This window comes from Ambystoma mexicanum, chromosome 10 (genome assembly GCF_040938575.1).
Source record: "Ambystoma mexicanum isolate Mex_15411 chromosome 10, UKY_AmexF1_1, whole genome shotgun sequence".
Classification (NCBI taxonomy): domain Eukaryota; kingdom Metazoa; phylum Chordata; class Amphibia; order Caudata; family Ambystomatidae; genus Ambystoma; species Ambystoma mexicanum.
This window is the reverse complement of record NC_090932.1, coordinates 175,179,500-175,199,149: the sequence shown is the minus strand read 5'-3', so window position 1 is coordinate 175,199,149 and position 19,650 is coordinate 175,179,500. Positions and strand designations below refer to the sequence as shown.

The following is a 19,650-nucleotide window of genomic DNA, read 5'->3' as shown; positions in this document are numbered from 1 at the left end:
GAGCCCTGCGAATGCTCGCTCACGAAACTGATGGCAGTCATCAGGGCCCATCTGAGACAATGGGGAATACCTATATACCAATATGATATGATATGACATTTTTAACGCGCCTATACATCAAGTGTTTCAAGGTGCAACGGGACAAGGGACGGGGAAACAAAGGGAGGACAAGACGATAATCTTACTAGGCCAAGTGAAATTGAGATCGCGACTGGACTACTGGCTGTTCCAGACATTCTTGATCGAGGAAGCCTTGAAAGCTTTGCATCAACTACTTCTTCAGCTCCTGACCAATCTGAACGTATCTGTAAACTGCGAGAAATCACAGATTACTCCTATTCAGAGGATTTGTTTTATAGGCTTTCTGTGGGACTCGATCTGAGCCATGGCATTCGCCACAGAGGAGAGGACAATGGATATCTTGCAGATAGTCCATCTGTTCCTTACCACATTTTATCTGATGGTGTGATGATGGTGTGCGTTCTTGCAGTGCCCCCTGTCAAGGCTAAATATGAGACATTTTCAGTTGCATTTAGTGGAAACATGGAACCAGGCGTAGGACTATCAGTTCGTTTGCATTTGAATTCCAAAAGCTTTTTGGCAGAATGCATGTGGTGGAACTGCTAAGTCAACCTTACGAAGGGGCTTCTGTTTTTGGTTCCCTGGCACAAGATGGTGGTTATGACAGACTCCACCCTAACGGATCATAATGCAACCTCAAAAGATAGGACAGTTCACATCCATTATCCAGTCTAGACCAGCTGGAACATGTCAACATGCTGAAACTCGATGCTATTTTTCCAGTGCTAGATGCATTCCTTCCAGTGGTCTCAGGCAATATTGTGATCATTCAGACAGACAAAATAAACCTGAATGTATTATATCCTCAAGGAGGTTGGGACTCTACCCCTAACCCTGTCTAGGTTGGCAGTAGAGAAGACATTTGGGAGTAGGCTCTCAGTCAGGGGAGTCCCTGAGATTGGCCCATTTCCTGAAGATCAGAACTCTGAGGAGCACAGATTGAGAAGCTGTTTGGGATATGAAGTGTGAGAAACCAAAGGGGATCTCTCTCAGGTGGCCAGGGCATGGCCAGCGCCTTTGGATCCAGACCCTGGGGATGGACCAGTGCAGGAGGATCACCTGGGTGATGGGGCTTCGGGGAGTGGGGGTGAGGCAACAAATGGTGAGTCGCAGTATTCCCCTTTCCCGTACCCATGACCCATCCTATTTTATAGGATTCTCCAACATCTCAACTCCCCCCACAACCCTTTTCTACACAAACACTGGGCCCAGAGAGACAGCGATTGAGAGTAAAGAGGCTAACCCTTGCATATGTCATTGGACATGTCCCACTAATTTGGTCAGGCAAAGTCAGGCACTTTACTTTAATTGCATAAATCGGATACCCATTAGCTCTCCCCACATGGATAAAAGGGAAACATAGAGACACACTCTGAGCAAGGTGGAACAAGAGAAGGAGCAGAACTTCTGGGGCGAAGGCAAACCTACTGGAGCAGAGCACCCGTCAGAGGGATGAGACCAAAGGGTAGAGGAACCCAGGAGATCCCTGCTGGTGGTTATTGCTTCCGACGAACCGTGAAAGATACATAGAGAAGGCCAAATCCCAGACAAGAAGACTGCATTGTGTTTCAAGGGTGCCAGCGACCCTCCCGGTTGAGTGACGGAGTTGGGGAGGCGAGGCCAGAAAAGACAAGAAAGGAATGCACACAGCCGGTGAGTTGGCGAGCGACATGAAAGGGTGGTGTGTTAAGGAAATATTGAAGTTGCAACAGTATATCTCACAATTGAAGGCTGCACAAGTGTGGTTGAGACGCGAAGGAAGGCAGACCTATGGGAACTATAAATTAGAGATAACTGTTACGCTCACCTGGTCTCTGTGGAGGCGTTGGTGCACGGTTGCAGCCCTCCCTGAACTTGAATCACCCCATTCAGGCCTCTCCCTCATTAGAAAAGCTGTGGGCGGTGGTACGTGGTGATACTGCTCCTGCGTGGAGATAAGTGTATGAGTGCGCCAATCTGTGATTGTTGTACCTCTCAAACCCTTCACCCCAAAGTACGTTTTTGTGAGCTTACGCCCGCCCATAAGGTTCACCTGTGAATTATGGGAGATAAGCTCTCCGCCCTGCTACTTCTGGCAGAGGCGTGTCGAATGGGATCTAGTTCCTTCACTGATCCCTGATAAGGATTAGTCCAGTCCAGCTGCGACTATGCTTCTCCTTATAATTGGTAAGTCTTTCTTGAGCTCTTGTGATGCTGTGCATTTTGTTTAATGTCTTTATATGTTGCTCCTATTTATGCCTGCAATAATGTCTCTTCTGTTTTCTTCCCTTAGATGGAAATGCGGCCTTAATGCAGCTGTGAGACGCGAGACGCGGCCGGATGGAATATGGATGCTACCGCAATGTTTGACAGCAGGTAAGTGATGGTTTAAGCAAAAGCGCGAAGTATGGTGAAGCGCAACCTTAAACTGACTATTTTTTCGATGTCTAACCTGTTTTTGCTTGCAGGCGCTGCTGTCGACGATGGAGCGTGTCGTGCTGCGGTGCCAAGATCAAGATTTCGGCCTTCCGGAAAGTATAAAGATGAATACTTGGTTCGCCGAAGAGATGTACAGGTAAGAACAGCTTCCCCCCAGTTGGTAAGTATGCTGGCAGGAAGCAGGATGTCCAGGAAGCAGGATCTTCAAAGGTAAGTCTGACCTCAGGCGACGGTGAGCGTTACGCTGCTTGCAAGTGCAGAATAACGCAAACCGTCTGCCTTGAGGATCGGGGCAGATTATATAGCTGAGATCGTGGGCACGCCCATTAGGGCCGTCTTACCAGCCACACCCTGCCACTCCTAGAGAGTGAGCACGCGCGAAGGCAATCCATTAGCAGCCACACCCAAGAATACACTTGGGGCTGCTTAATGGATGGAATGTTCAAGGTTAATGCATCTGAAGTGCTATGTCCATAATAAAAGCTTTTTGGTGTTAAATGGATGTTCTTGTTTACTTTTGTTCATGAGCCTGACGCCAAAGGCGCAAGGACGGTGTCCACCCAGGTCTCCTGTGCATGCGACCCCTGCATGCCTTTGCCCCTGACTTCCTGACCATGACAATAACTGTGAAGCCAGTGATCCAGAGTAGTGGAGTGGCCCGGCGAACGGAGGTAGCCCACTCAAAAGTCTTAGCAAAAGGTGAAATGTTTTGTTATAAAGCGACAAAGTGAATGAACTCTAAAATGTGTAATGATCAAGATTACCCACGTGAAAAGGTGAATATTGAACTTTTGTGGTTGTGAAAACAAACTTCCAAGACCAAGAGACACTGGGGCAAAAAACACAAGAGTCTGAGCTAAAGGGAAAGTCGAAGTGGTCCTGCGGAGCTCTACAGTAAAAAAACTGCACATTGGAAAGTCTTCGACATCAGGAAAAGGTCAGAGCCCAACTCAGGGAGACCGAAAGTGTGATAAACTAGGGAAAGGGAACCCCTAAAGAATGTGAATTAAGCTTGGGCAAGGGAACCCCTGCAATTACTGTGATAAAAAGGTGTGGGCCTGACCGAGGGCGACCTATGTGAACTTTCTGCTTTTGAGATCACCAAAGCCGACCGAGGGAAACCTGCGTTGACTTTTGCTATACTGTGAAAGAAACCTTTGAAAGCTGGAATAAGGGACTTTAACATGGAAGGCCAAGTGGGCCTCGATCCACGTTTTTTAATTGCCTTTGTTTTGCCCGCTATGCCTCCTTCACCATTGACGGCTCTACCATTCCTGTCCTCAAACTTGCCAAAACCCTGTGGGTCTACCTTGATGCGAAATTAACCATGACGTGTCATGTCAATGCTCTGGCATCTTCAACCTCCCACACTTTAAACGTATCTCATTAATCAGACAATTCTTGACCCCCAACATCTGCCTCACACTCTCCAGAGCCATTATCCTGAGCAAACTATTGTAATGCCCTGTTCAATGGCACATCCACGTCCAATCTAGCTAAGCTACAGCTGCTTCAAAACAAAGCCCCCTGGCTGGCTCTGGGCCTCCGCAAATCGGACCACATTTCTGCAACTTGACAAGTCCATTGGCTACCAGTAAAAGCATGGATTGACTTCAAAACCTGGACTGTAGCGCACTGTTGCATCTACAATGAAGCCCTTATCTACTTGAACCATTGCATCACAAAGAAATGGCACTCGCTCACTCTGCTCCTCTGACCAGCTTGCTCTAGCTGTTCCACGTTTTAAACTAGCCAGAGCAGCAGGGGGTTTGTTTCAGCACCACAGCCCCCGCCCTGTGGGACTCCTTACCAACACACTTAAGAAATGAACCCTCCTACCCAGCATTCAAGCAATTGTTGAAAACAAGCATGACTTACACTTTAAGCATGAAATGTCTCCTACTTTGCCCGTACTACATCTTACTAACTTAATGAGCTGTAAAGTTTTTTACTCTGTTACTACCTGGTACAAACACTGTGATACCTGTGCTTCTGGGAGTTGCACACATTTTAAAATAAAGAAATAAATAAACCTCAATTGTGTCCATTACCCTGATTACCCTGATTACCCCTCATTGGCCCTCCAGAACCTGGTTCCCCGATCTGATGGGTCTCCCACCAGTGGAGAACTGCCCTCTGCCAGTGTTTCCGGAGATGCTTCCCCAACATGGAGACAGCGTCCTTCACCCCTCTCCTCAATCTTGGTCTGTTGGCCCCTAAAAGCCATTCAGGCGCATTATAAGAGCAAATTGCTTCTTTTTTGCAGTTCCATTTGCATTTACCATAGCTAGTCATGATTAAATAATGTGCACTTTTTTGGGATTGGCAAATATCTGAAATTGAATCTTATAAGCATTACATTTTAATTATACTAGTGGTATCCAGGATTCCATTACTTTCAAGCAATTCTTGAGTCTGAAAATGTTGTCTAAGGAAGAGTTTTTAAGATAGACCTGGTTGTCATCAGCATATTGATGCATATTCACCTTATGTCTCAAAACTACATCAGTTGTTCGACTTAAATGTTAAAAAGGTTTGGGGACAGGATATAGCCCTGCAAAACACCACTAGAGACTTGCAGTGGCAATGACTGTATGGCACCAACCTGAACGGCTTGATGTGCATGTTCTAAATATGAGCCAAACCATTTTAGTACCTGACCGCCAATACCCATCCGGTGAGCTAGAATTGATAGAAGGGATTGAGACACTCTATCACAGGCTGTCGATAAGTAGAGTAAAATCAGAAGGCAGGCCTCGTCCGTGTATAAAGTATGGAGGATATCATCCTATCTATCAGGCTCGGGCTGTAGTGGTTCCAATTCCTGATCCCCCTGCTCCCAATCCTCCTCCTCACCTGGTTTGGATTCCGATTTTGCTCCGAACCTCTTCCTCCACAGTGTTTTTTCTTTGCTGTGCAGATAAGGCCGGCCGCGAGAGGAAGCCACCCTGAACCCGTTATTAGGAGGTCCAGGAGGGGCCCTCCTTCCGCAGCAGGCCGGTCCGGGGAAAAAGCCTTACGGCATAAAAAACCCCTGTCTCGTTGGATGGTAAAGGAGAACTGTAGGAATCCGAGGGAGTAGTTCCTTGGTCGTTCCAGCGGGCGTGCACTGGGCGGAATAAGGTACGTTGAAGTATTCAGCATAGAAATGCGGAGATCTGGAGGGGGGGACAGACAGAAGGAAAGAAGGGAGCACTAGAGCAGCATTAGCAAGGCGGGAAGCAGGAAGGGTGGAAGGGAAGCAAGAGCTAAAGGAAAAAACAGCGTGTTAACCCGAAAGCCTAAACGCGAAGGGTTGCAACGCGTCGGCTTCCGGGTTGAACGCAAAGAAATGGCCTTGCAACGGCGTTCTCCGAAAGAAAACTAGACCGTCACAGTACGGTGGATGGGAACGTGACGGCAATCTCAATGGCGGCTCATGCGCCAACGGGGCCACAACCGCCAGCTTCCTCGGTTCGTGACAGTATACCCCCCTCCCAAACCTATACCACCAGGTTTACCCGGATGGAGTCTATGGAAGCGTCAGGTGAGTATAGGAGCGTGAATGTGGGAGACAGGCTCCCAGGAATCCTCAGAACGAGGATAACCTTTCCAAGACACCAGATACTCCAGTCGGCCCTTTCTGTATCTGGAATCTATTATGGCCGATACCTCATACTCTTCTGGGGAGGATGGCACTAAATCCGGTATCCCTTTCTGTGTAATAGAAGGGGTGTCCGGATCTACCGGACGAAGGAGGGAGGAATGAAATACTGGGTGTATGCGATGCATACTTTTGGGAAGCAGCAGTTTAAATGACACGGGGTTAACCCTCTTGGCAATCTTGAAAGGTCCCAAATACCTAGGAGATAATTTGGATGGGTGGAGCCACCGAGGGAGGAACTTAGTAGATAGCCATACTCTATCCCCTTCCTTCCAAGTGGGACAGGGGTTACGAGAACGATCCGCCTGTCCCTTGTATCTCCTTCGAGATAGAAGTAAATTCTGCTGAGCCACCTTGTGGGCTAAGGTTATGTCAGCCAAAATGGATTCTATAGTTGGAATGGTGGAAGGGGGATTATGAACAGGAAGTATGCCACGAGGATGTAATCCATAAGTGCAGAAAAAAGGGCTAAGCCCTGTGGCAGTATGTATGGCATTATTGTAAGCGAATTCTGCTGTTGATAATAAGGCAACCCAGTTATCCTGCAAGCTATTAGTATAACACCTGAGATATTGTTCCAGAGAGGCATTGAGTCTTTCGGTTTGGCCATTAGTTTGAGGGTGGAAACCAGAGGAGAGGGCCCGCTCAATACCTAATCGCTGACATAAGGCCCCCCAGAAACGAGAAGTAAACTGACTCCCTCGATCAGATATTATCTTGTCTGGCAGCCCGTGTAACCTGAATATCTCCTTGAGAAACACTTCTGCCATCACCGATGCAGATGGGACTCCTGGAAGCGGAGTGAAGTGAGCCAGTTTCGAGAAAGAATCCACCGTAACCATCAAACAAGAGAACCCCTGGGACGGAGGTAAGTCGACTATGAAGTCTGTTGAAACCTGAGACCATGGACGAACAGGCGCCTCTGATTGCACTAGCAAGCCGAAAGGTTTGTGAGTGGAATATTTACTCTTGGCACAAACCTGACAGGTACGGCAATATTTCTTAACGTCTTGAGTGAGAGAGGGCCAAAAGAAAGAACGGGATATCAGGTCAATGGTACCTCGTATACCTCTGTGCCCAGAAATAGCATGGTCATGACCCCATTTCAGGATCTTTTGTTGGAAAGGCTTCGAAGGGATGCATAATCTTCGGTCAATGAATAAAAGACCCTCAGACCATCTAGCAAGTCTCCGCAGGTTGAGAGGCACCCTATTTTCTAGCTCCGGGGTAGTAATCGCTTTGACATCCTGGATGAAGGAGGTAATGATTCCCACCAACCGGTTACGGGGAAACATGTACTCCAACGGTGGAGCCAACTGAGTGGCAGGTGAGTCTCTTCTGGACAGGGCGTCTGCTAGACTGTTTTGGGTGCCAGGAATATACGTGATGGAGAAGTCATATTGGCTAAAAAAATGGGCCCAGCGTGCCTGTCTGGAATTGACACACTCCATGTTCCTGAGCACCTGTAAGTTCTTATGGTCGGTGCGCAGTATAACCCGATGGGCACTTCCTTGTAACAGATGTCTCCATTCTTCACACGCTGTTTTAAGGGCCAACAATTCCTTTTCTATTACTGAGTAATTTCTTTGGCTTGCTGACAGGGTCTTTGAGAGATAGGCTACAGGGTGTTCCTCTCCATCCTTGGATTGTAACAGTACGGCTCCCAAAGCATTTGCAGAGGCATCAGCTTCTACTATAAAAGGTTGAGTCTGGTCTGGCTGAAGCAAGACAGGGGCAGTACAGAACATCTTCTTCAATCTCTGGAATGCTAGGTTGGCTTGGTCTGTCCATGTAAAGTTTCTGGCCTCTTTCTTGAGCAGAGCTGTGATTGGTAGAACAACTTGGGAAAATTTATCGATAAACTTCCTGTAAAAATTTGCCAGACCCAAAAACCTTTGTACATCCTTCTGGGAGGATGGAGCGGGCCATTCCAAGATGGCCGTCACCTTCCTGGGATCCATCGATATGCCTTCTTGGGAGAGGATGTAACCTAAGTAAGGGACAGAGGAGGTCTTGAATACACACTTCTCGGGTTTGACCAGGAGGTGTTGGGATTGAAGACGTAGAAGGACCATCTTCAAATGCTGGGCATGTTCTTGGGGAGACGGTGAGAATACCAAGATGTCATCGAGGTAAACTATTGTGTTCACGTACAACAGATCGGAAAACAGGCGGTCCATAAACCGTTGAAAAATTGCCGGGGCATTGACCAACCCAAAAGGCATGACCTTGTACTCAAATAAACCAAAGGGTGTTCTGAATGCGGTCTTCCATTCATCCCCTCTTCTTATGCGTAGAAGATGGTAGGCACTCCGTAGATCTAATTTCGAAAAGATGGTGGCTCCTTGAACGGCCTCCAATATGTCGGAAATTAAGGGCATGGGATAGCGGTCACGAACGGTGACCCTATTGAGGCCCCTATAATCTATACAAGGCCGTAGCTCAGCTGAATCCCTCTTCGGTATGAAAAAAAGAGGGGCACCGGCTGGGGATTTCGAAGGTTGGATGAGCCCATTGGTAAGATGAGAATCCAGGTAGGTGCGTAGGACCTTCTTTTCTGTGATGGATAAAGAAAACATGCGGCCGAAGGGCACCAATGCATCTGGTACCAACTCTATGGCACAATCCTCCGGACGATGTGGGGGTAATTCCAAAACCGGATTGTTACTGAATACTTCCCGGAATTCAGCCAACTCAGTGGGTATAGTACAAATGTCACAGACTTCCTTGCGTTCGGAAGTCAAAATCTGCACCGTCTCTTTTGGAATACGTGACAAACAACTCTGTCTACAGTATTCCGACTCAAAGGCCATGGTGTTTCGGGTCCAATCGATGACTGGATTGTGTTTCCTAAGCCAGGGGATCCCCAGGATGATGGGGAAATGGGCGGCCCGAATGAGATCGAACTGTAATTGTTCCATGTGTTGGAGTATAAGCACCTTGAGAAGTTCAGTAGAGTGGGTTATGGGACCTGAAGACAAGGGTGATCCGTCCACACCTTCCACTTTTTGTATGTCTTCACGTTTCTGTAGGGCGAGTCCTTGTTGGTGTGCCCACTGGGTGTCCATAAACATGCCTGCAGCACCGCTATCCAAAAGGGCCATGGTATGAAGTACTGAGGTGGGAGATTCCAGTCGGATGGCCACTACCATGAGACGCGAGTCCATGGTGTCTGGGGGTGAAGAGATGGTTACCGTGACATAGGGACTTGGGGTTAGACCTCGGAGACTCGTCCCCATTAGTTCCGAGGTAGGTCGTTTCCCGTCTTCCTAGGGGGTACATCCGGACAGCTACGAAGCAGGTGTGTATTTGAACCACAATACATACAGAGGCCCGACTCTCTTCTTCTTCTTCTCTCCTCTGAAGTTAAGGGCGCTCGAGCTGCCCCTATCTGCATTGGTTCTTCCCTTTGACTTCGGGATGGCAACATAGGCAAGGAGGAGGCACCAGGAGTGTAGGGCACGGGAGGCTTATGCTTTCTTCGTTCCACCCTTCGTTCATTCAGCCTGTAATCGATCTGGAGCACAAGAGACATCAGATCCGACAGGGTGGTAGGTCGGACTATGCGGGCTAGTTCGTCCTTGATCTCCTCCTTGAGACCACGACGAAATATGGTATATTGCGCCCGTTCTGGCCAACCTGCTTCAGTAGCAAGTCTCTTGAAAGTTGAAATGTACGTAAGTAGATCACTAGAGCCTTGTTGAACGTCTAGGAGTTCTTCTGCGGCTACATGCGTGATCTTGGTCTGCTCAAAGGTTTGTCTAAGCCGATTCAAGAAAGCCCCGTAATCATGTGTGACGGGATCATTGTTTAAGACTTGCGGGGTTGCCCAGGCTAGGGCATTTCCAGTCATGTTGGATACCATAAATCCGACTTTGGTATGATCTGAAGAAAAGGTCTGGGGGCGGAATGCAAAATAAATGGAGCATGCTTCCATAAACTCTTTTAACTTCTTGGGGTTCCCATCATATTTGCCTGAAGACAGGATCATAGGGGATAAGTCCATCTCGCGCGTCTCTCGTGTAGCGATCATCTGTCTTAAGGCAGTGTTGTCCGCTTTAACATTCTGTAGTTCAACATTCATAGCCTGAACCGCATTAATGAGTTCTTGGATCTGTTCGGGAGTGGCCATTGCTACACTTTGGCGTTGCAAACTATCAGGCTCGGGCTGTAGTGGTTCCAATTCCTGATCCCCCTGCTCCCAATCCTCCTCCTCACCTGGTTTGGATTCCGATTTTGCTCCGAACCTCTTCCTCCACAGTGTTTTTTCTTTGCTGTGCAGATAAGGCCGGCCGCGAGAGGAAGCCACCCTGAACCCGTTATTAGGAGGTCCAGGAGGGGCCCTCCTTCCGCAGCAGGCCGGTCCGGGGAAAAAGCCTTACGGCATAAAAAACCCCTGTCTCGTTGGATGGTAAAGGAGAACTGTAGGAATCCGAGGGAGTAGTTCCTTGGTCGTTCCAGCGGGCGTGCACTGGGCGGAATAAGGTACGTTGAAGTATTCAGCATAGAAATGCGGAGATCTGGAGGGGGGGACAGACAGAAGGAAAGAAGGGAGCACTAGAGCAGCATTAGCAAGGCGGGAAGCAGGAAGGGTGGAAGGGAAGCAAGAGCTAAAGGAAAAAACAGCGTGTTAACCCGAAAGCCTAAACGCGAAGGGTTGCAACGCGTCGGCTTCCGGGTTGAACGCAAAGAAATGGCCTTGCAACGGCGTTCTCCGAAAGAAAACTAGACCGTCACAGTACGGTGGATGGGAACGTGACGGCAATCTCAATGGCGGCTCATGCGCCAACGGGGCCACAACCGCCAGCTTCCTCGGTTCGTGACAATCACTTGAAGAGTTGCAGATTCTGTACTATGATGGTAGTGAAAGCTGGATTAATACTTGCGCAGCAGTACATGATATTGAATATGATCCAGAAATTGCATAGCCACAACTTTTTTGAAAGGTTTTCCAATAAAAGGTAAGCTAGGGATTGGCCAGTAGTCATGCCAATTACCTGGGTCTGGCAATGTTTTATAAGAGGGAAGCCACCTGTCCAGTTTTGGGCAATGATGGAAACTGGCAAAGGTTACAGATGCATTAATAAGGGAGCACACGGATATAACTGCAGATGGGAGATCGTGTTTTCCAGGTTTTTGGTGGGACAATATCACCAGCATTGAAATGTGGTTTTAGAGTAGACAGAATGGAAGCAAGTGAGTTACTAGATAGGGATTCTAAGCACTCATAAAGGGATTTAGGGGGGCATACAGATTTTGTTTGTAGATCAGATTGAAAGAGTTATTCACCTGGTGTCTTCTGTACTCCTAGCCTAATGTCCTCTTTCCTCCATACCTATGGGTGCTTGTACCATTGGGACAGGATTGGCACACTTTTAGCTAGCAAACAGCCTTTTCCTAAAATAATTTGTCGGTTTGAGGGTGGGGCCAGGAACTGGCAGGGCATCGCCTTGACACATACCAAGCCCGCCCATTGGTAATACCCATCAGTTACCGTTCCCTCCCCCCGCTTCACAGAGATATATTAGCTTGATCTTTTTAGGGATAGGGTGAGGGGCCTTTGAAGAAATGGGGGTTATTGACTAGGAGTAAATAAGAGTACATTTTTTATACTCCCAACATCTCATCACCTTTCCTTCATACTTATGGGAGATTACCATGAATACATCTTTTGTCTTTTTGTAAATCTCTTTATTAAAATGTTCAATGTGATACAAACAAATACAATGAAAGACAGAGCAAGCAATTAAAACAATATTAACAATGAAATAATATCTATAAGAAGGATTGCAAAAAGGAAAAAAAAAGAATCAATAGAGGGGGAGAAACGAGAAAAAGAAGGGGGAAAATAAAAGGGGAGGGGGAGCTCCTCACAAATATAAATCATTGAAAACAACCCATATTGCAAAATATGTATCTACTTTTCTCAATCTCTGATAGGTAACCTTCTCTCTTCTTAAGAAGAAAGAATAGAAAGTTCATGCAACCAGTCATCACTGGAAGGTCTAGCTTAACTTTTCTAACATTTTAAAATCTGCTTCTTTGCTACCATCAACACTCTGTATGTCCAAAAGAGTAAATCAACGGACACCCGATGGTCCATAGGAAACAAACCCAGCACGCATATTAATGGAGTACGAGGGAGCGGAAAATCCAGCACAAGGTCTAGGCGCTGAATGACAGCCTCCCAAAAACAGGTAATTTTCCAACACAACATAAATACATCTACAGCTCGAAGGTAACTTTTCAATCAAATAGGTCCTGCAGCACTGTCTGTGCAAAACTAGTGTCTCTTTTTTAACATATGTCTATAGAAGAGTGCTTGCAAAAGGCGGACAGAGTTGTCCATGATGCCGCCCTTACGAACACATCCCAGAGGACTCTCTTCTTGAATACAGTAAAGGCATGTATGTGTGAATGCCCTTGGAGGCAGGTCTGCCCCGCAAGCATAATCTCCATTTAAAACGGGTCACTGTCCAGCGAGCAATTTAGAACTTGGAGGTTTTGGTCCCTGGATGTGAGACTCCAAACATGACAGTGTCATCCTTTCTGAAGTTCTTTGTCCTCCAAATATAGGGCATTAGCGCTCTTCGAACTTCCAAATTATGCAGAACCCTCTCAGTTTCGGACAGCGGGTTAGGAACACAGACTGGGAGAGAAATGTCTTGATTGATGTGGAAAAATTAGGCGTTCTTTGGTAGGAACTTAGGATAAGTTTAAAGAACCACCTTGTCTTGTGAAAGGCTGTGCAAGGTTCCAAGGATGCTAAGGTCTGCATCATGCTGATCCTCCTGGCTGATGTCACTGCTACATTCCAAATGATAAAGATGATGTACAGCGTGGACGCGAGTTCAGAGGGCTTGTGAGCAATGGCTGAAAGTCCTACCCTAAGGTCCCATACGGGATGCTTTGCCTTGACCTGAGTGTACAAACTCAGCAAACCCTAAATCCGCCTGCATGTGCATAGATTGAAAGTGGAAAAACAAGTCGGGAAAGGTCTATGGTCACTAATAGCGACTAAATATGTACGACAAGACTCAAATGAAATTCCTGACTCTGCCAGGCTAGGGATGAATGATAGAACGTGGTCAAGGCTGCATTCAAGTGGATTATGCTCTCTCTGTAAGCAATGGCTGCTGGTCCAATTTAACTCACATAGTCAAGTCTGGATTTTTATATCAACAATAAACTGTCTAAAAAAAGACCAATACATTAAGAAATGCCAAGATGTTATATTTCAACTTTCCCCATCGTGTAATATCAAAACCTTTTATTCCTCAGGAGTTATTTCGTGCAGTGGTCCAGATAGCTTCCCCTCTTGTTTTAATTCCCTTAAAATCCTTCTTTTACTCGTGGGCAGGAAAAGAAAGTTCAACCACATTTTCACCATATTTTGAAAATGTCACTGGCTTCCCTTAGAATACATAATGTTTGTTACAATGATATGCTTTGCCTTTAAGGCCATCATGTTTCACCAACTAACCTACATAACTGAAACATTTCAGGTCACTAGAAGTGTGGATATTCCTAGTTTGGTCAAAGCCAAAACTTCTACCCAAGCAGGCTCCATTTCAAACTCCCGTTTCTGGAAGCCTCTTCCTCTTGCTATACAATTGACCACTATCCTCCTTGTTTTCTGGAAGATAATTTCCTCTCTGATATCCTGTGCCTGGTATTTAGTACTTTTACTTCTTGTATTTAATTGCTTTTGTTCTACACAATATAAAATTAATCAAATAAAGTAAATATGTTGGCTAGGAAGTTATGCGTAACCTTTTCAATGATACCATGGCCTGCATAGATAGGTTTTCTCTTACAATTAAAAACGTAGCTTCTTTGCTGTGTGCCTTGGTCTTGCTCCCCTTATGTGTCGTTTCCTTCATTGCATAAATACTTTTATTTTTGGGCTGTGTAGGATGTGTGTATTTTACAATGCATCATTTGGTTGTCCATCTTTGAGCAGTCTTTTAGCAACATCGCTGCTCGCTATGCATTGGCGATACCTTTGGGAAACAGGTGCTTACTTTGGTATTGCTCCCCGTAGAGCACTGACTCCCAGTGCAAAGTCGAGTTTGCAGTATCATTGCTCCTCATGTTTGCAAGTTACACAAAGCATTGTGATGCATTAGGGAGATTATTCTGCTGTTCTCTGGTGAGGGATTTGACTAGATGGATCTGAGTGAGATATGATGTTGTCCAGTAAGTTAGGCTAAAACACTCTCTGAGAGTAACGTAGCAGAGAAGCCAGGCTTCATTCTTAGGAGGGGGTGGGCTGGAACCAATAAACCATTAATCCTGTGCGCAATCCCAATAAAATACACCACACATGATATACTGTAAAAACACTTAATTATTTAGTATTGCATTAGGTGAAAAGACTCTTAAATGGGTACATGAAAATATACTAACAATGCAAGTATTTAGTAAAAGCACAGTAAAGGGATCATATTTAAATTAATATTCACTCCTAGGAACACATTATATCAGACATACCGAAAAAGGAAGTACTATGCATATATGGGTTTTTAGAAAGGAGGGAGACACGATGTTAAAACAGTCCAGAAACAGACCCAAAAGGGCCAACAAACAAACTATCAAATTAGTCAAGCATTCTTGGGCCTGCACAGGTCCCGGTTCACCATTAGAAATAAGTGGAAAAAAAGTAACTTCTAATGATTTCTATGACACCATTTCTTCTTATGGTATAGAATGGACTGCTGCGATTTATTGTATTAAAATCTATAATAAATCATGCAGACCTTTTATAATCTTTTTTCTAACAATTCAAGGGCATAGGGAAACAAGAGGAAAATGCCTCAATTTTGGTACCTTGGTAAACTACTTTGAAGACGTTTAAAAAGTTTTGAAAAGTTCTCAAATAGGAATTAATAGAGCAAATTCCACAGGCCTGCTGTGGTTATAGAGGAAATTCAGGTAAGTTCTCGGCTTACCCCCACAGTTTTGGCAGACAAGGCAGCCAGCCCAGAAGGGAGTCCAAGCGACCCCCAAAAAAGAGTTCCAGCTCATGATTTGCGAACTAGCAGGCTGGGAAGAGCTGGTTACAGATGGAACAGAGGTTCCTCTCCAGTCAGTGAGCCTCATTACGAGCTTGCCGGTCTGGATACAACAGTACTGGTAAGCTTGCCGGTACTGTTGTATCCGGACCGGCAAACTCCAAGTTGTGCTCGCGGGTGCCTTTCATTCCACCAGGTCTGACCTGGTGGAATGAAAGGCACCCGCGAGCACAGCTTTTCGGATGCACAGGCACCGTTCATAACGGTGCCTGTGCATCCGGCTTCCCCATTCCCATTGAGCCCTATTGGGCTGAAATGGGAATGGGGAAGATTTTTTTTCCGGCGCCCAGGAATGGGCAAAAACCGGGTCCGGCAAGGCCATAATGACCCGGTAATTGCCCATTTCTGGGCGCCAGAGAAAATGCAACTCCGGCGGCAGCCGTGCCTGTTTTACAGGCACGGCTACTGCCAGGGTTGTAATGAGGCCCAATGAAAATCAACATGGAAAGAGGGTGGGGGGGTAATTGGTCACTTCAAAACCCTATTACTCCACCCCTGAGAGAGGAACCAACTGCAGGATCATGACTCAGCGACTTTTACTCACAGCGCTGGTTGAAGGAGATTGGGAAGTCTGGAGGACTTTAAACCACTCTTCACCATTTAGGCCACAAACAAAGAGTGCCTTTGTGGGATCTGGATATCCCATATCAGCAAAACAGCCATTTTGAATATGCCTCATGGCCAACACAGCCAAAGGAATATCCAAAAATAAAATGGCTGGGAACAGGGCTTAGAAAATAAATTAGTATCCCAATGCCTACCAAGTAGGTGCATTTGGCTAATAGTGTGGTAAAGGTGACTGCAACCATGGTGTAACCAAAACTAAATCACCAGCCTATCCAACAACACTTTGTCAAGGTGATAGAATGATCTTGGTATGTAAATGAGTTGCCTAAAACAATCATCTTGTTAGCCATATGGGTAAGTTACGGAAGAACAACGGAACAAGGTTGCAGTGGCAGGAGGTCTTCAGCAGAAGTCTCTCTAGTTACACAAGAGTTTTTTTTTAAATCATTGCAGCCAGCAAAAGGTTTATCGGAATACATAAAATGAGGGAGCCAGAACCCCAAAAATGAAATTGTGCGCTAACGAAGTATCACTCTTCCATTGTCAGTATTAATGTTATGTTTAAGATGGTAAGGTCAGCTGTTTCTGATGATGTTTTTTCTCTTTGCAGTAAGACAGTTGTGTGCAGGCAGAAGGCCCTGGAACTCTTCCCACGGGTGGAAGAGGTGATGAGTTTGATGAATGAAGATGAGAAAACTGTTGTTCGGCATCAGGAAAAGAGACAAAAAGAGCTGTGGAACTTGCTGAAGATCGCTTGTGTAAGAAACTTCATTGCACACTTTTTGGTGCTCTCTGATGTACATATGTGGATGTGGTTTATTTACATGAGATTTCTGGGATTCTGGCCCCTACCAATATTGTGATTGGGTGACATATTTCATTTTGTCCAGGATACGCTGTGTAACTGGCTTGTCAGTGAATTTTTCACCCTGGTGGTTGATGGTGGATTGATAAAATGTTCTGCCAATTTCTCTCATCTTTTTTGTGGACTCCTGTGAACCTCTTCCTTTTCTTGCTATTCAAAAAAATCGATCCTCTTTTGTTTTTTTTGTGTGTGCAGTTTATTAGACTTCATCAATAGGGGTGGCTCCTCAGTCAGACAGTATGGTTGATGCTTCCCATTATTTAGTTCGGAAAGCTAGTTCCTTTGTTACGTGGCATCCAAGAGACAACTACTTGTGACTCTGCCTAGATTGTTTAAACCTCTATGATGGTTCCTGTCCCCATACTACTGTATAAAAGATATTATGGGCTATAGCTTCTCTTAAGATGGTGTCTGGAGGGCTCCTTCTTTAATCTGAACTGGGAATCTCAGCGGCCACTTGAAGTGCTAGTTTTCTTAATATGGATCTTTATTGGCCAGCCCTGTCACTCCATCTCTCTGGATTTATCCTGTCACTGGTCTCTCGGTTGACCAGGATGTCTGAATTGTTTGCATACTTATTTAGGATTTTTGTAAAGGCTTCTTGACACTTTTAAGGCTGTTGAGTACATTTTGGGGAAGGAGTGCAAAGGGGACAGATTAACAGTATGTTGACTTTAGTGGCACTGTTTATCTGCAAACTTTGATATGGACAACTCTTAATGAAAATCCTTGTTGCACGATGGAGATGTGAATGGGGAGCCATTGTTTGATAATTGACCATTGCCTGGTAATTGTACATTTTGAGAGCCTCACTATTAACAATGTATTTAAATTCTCAACTGTCCAAAACATGCTCATTTATAAAATCGGTAAGGAACCAATTTGCTTTCTACATTACATTTACCGCACATGGAGGGGATATACACAGCTGGCATCCTTCACCCACTCACTGAATAAAAGTAAAATGGTATTGCAATGAAGCAAAATATATCATTCATTTATGCTTACTCTTATTTAATTTTAGTCTTTTTAAATATTTTTCTACTGTTTACTGATAGCATTATGTTGACATATAAACAAGTTGATAAATACAGCCATTCATCTAATGGTGCCCTTTCATAGGTCCCCGGTGGTAAGCTACAGTTCTTCAAAACGTGGATTCTGATTGTGTTTTCCATTTAGTTTTAATGTTCTGCTGATACCGGTTTAAACAATTACACGGTTTGTCACTATTGTAAGTATATTTGTAATATCAAAATTCTCATATTCTTAAGAGCCAACGGATGTGGTGCTTGAGTTTGATAATGGTTTGATAATTGTGTAGATTTGACTTAAAATGCAGTAGATTGCTTACTTGCTTGCCTAGTCTATGGAGTGGTATACTCTTGGTTTGTGCAGTACATTCTGTATTATTTCACAAGCCTTCAAACTATAATATATGTACTATCCTCAGAAATGTTTCTATTGGTCACAATAGCATCATGTTAAGTATTTTTTTATTGATCACAGCAACGGCTGTATGGATTCTTTTTTCTTTAAATAGAGCAAGGTTTTGCTATAAATAAAATTACTGAGCTGAAAAGAAATTGTCAGCTGTTTATGGAAACAGAGATGGTCTATGTTTTTGTAATTTTTTAAGTACGGTTGCACATGAACAACGTAAGGATGACACTTGTCTCTTTCGCAGATATAGAATGCCCCTTGATGTTTCATACAGTTCATGTCCCCACCTGCCCATGCCCCACCCCTATCCCGGCGTGACCCACATTCATGGCCCGGCCTATAGGAACCTCGCCACCTGCATAGGCTTGTAGGAAAGTCCAGGCTGTATTCCAGAACGGGGGACCAGGTCTCAGTAAAGTGGTGTAGCACTTTGTCCTTAGCTGCCGTGACCTTTTCCGCCACCAGGATGCCCCATATTTTCATGCACCATTGGGGAATGAGAAGGCCCTCTATTGCCTTCCAGCCCCGGGCTAGGGGGATCTTCGCTGCCAACAGGAGTTGGGTGATTAGTTTGGCTTTTCTCCCCGACTTCGGGTATGAACCCAGAACCGGAACTCCCAGTAGTATCACCTCTGACTCTAGCAGAAGCTACAACTGCATCATCCCTTCTATCATCCGTACCACCTTACCCCAGAAGTTTGTGCGTGCCCACGGACAATCCCACTACATGTGGAAAAATGTACCCCTTGCCCCCTACTTACGCCAACATGTAGGGTCCACTGTGCTTTTGATCTTATTCAATTTGGTTGGGGGGTAGACGTTAGTTTGAAGGCACATTCCCTGTTGGTTATGCAGCTCGAGGAGGAGTATTTACGTGACCAAATGTCCACCCATATCTGGCCGTCTAAGGAGTGGCACAAGTTCCTATCACACTGCATCGTGTAACTGGGTTGCAACAACCACTTATCAGGTTGTAGAAGCTTATAAAGCCTGGATATGTTTCCTCCCTGCTCCCTCTCCAGCAGGGTTTTATCAATGGCCCTTAGCTCCCGGTATGCCCCTGTTGGATCAAGGGGTGGACCACCCAGTGCCTAAGCTGAGCATATCTGAACCTCTCCCCCTCCGTCAATGCAAATTTCTTTTGCAGTCAAGGAAGCTCAGAGGTGTCCCCTGTTCAAGAAGCTGCAAGATGTGCTGTAGGCCCCCTTGTGTCCAATTTTTAAAGTCTGAGGGCCTTAGACCAGGGGAGAACTCCGGGTTGTGGCAGATCGGTGTGTATAGGCCTGGCACCCCCAGGATGCCTGTCCTTTTCTATGCCCACTCCCACAGTTTTGTGGTCGTTTTTGTGGATGACAAGAGCCCCGGCCTGTCGGTCCGTGCTACTGCGGTGGTGTGGGGTACAGAGCCAAGGTGGTGGTGGTGGGGGGGGGTGGGGGGGAGTCTGGCCTGTTTTAGCTCAATCCACTTAGGGGGAATCCGTTGACACAAACAATTGTGCTGCTGGCTATGTAAATCGGGGACTCTCATCCCACCCAACCGTGCACTGCCCAACATTACCT

At 45.8% G+C, this 19,650-nt stretch overlaps 1 protein-coding gene across 1 annotated transcript in view; it reads left to right on the top strand.

Annotated features, from left to right (window-relative positions):
* Positions 1–19,650, top strand: part of IKBKB (inhibitor of nuclear factor kappa B kinase subunit beta) — a 1,202,582-nt gene that overhangs the window by 932,905 nt on the left and 250,027 nt on the right. Inside the window, exon 19 of the mRNA XM_069617660.1 lies at positions 16,394–16,541. Within this exon, the coding sequence (XP_069473761.1) occupies positions 16,394–16,541 (148 nt within the window). The remainder of the gene's footprint in view (positions 1–16,393; positions 16,542–19,650) is intronic.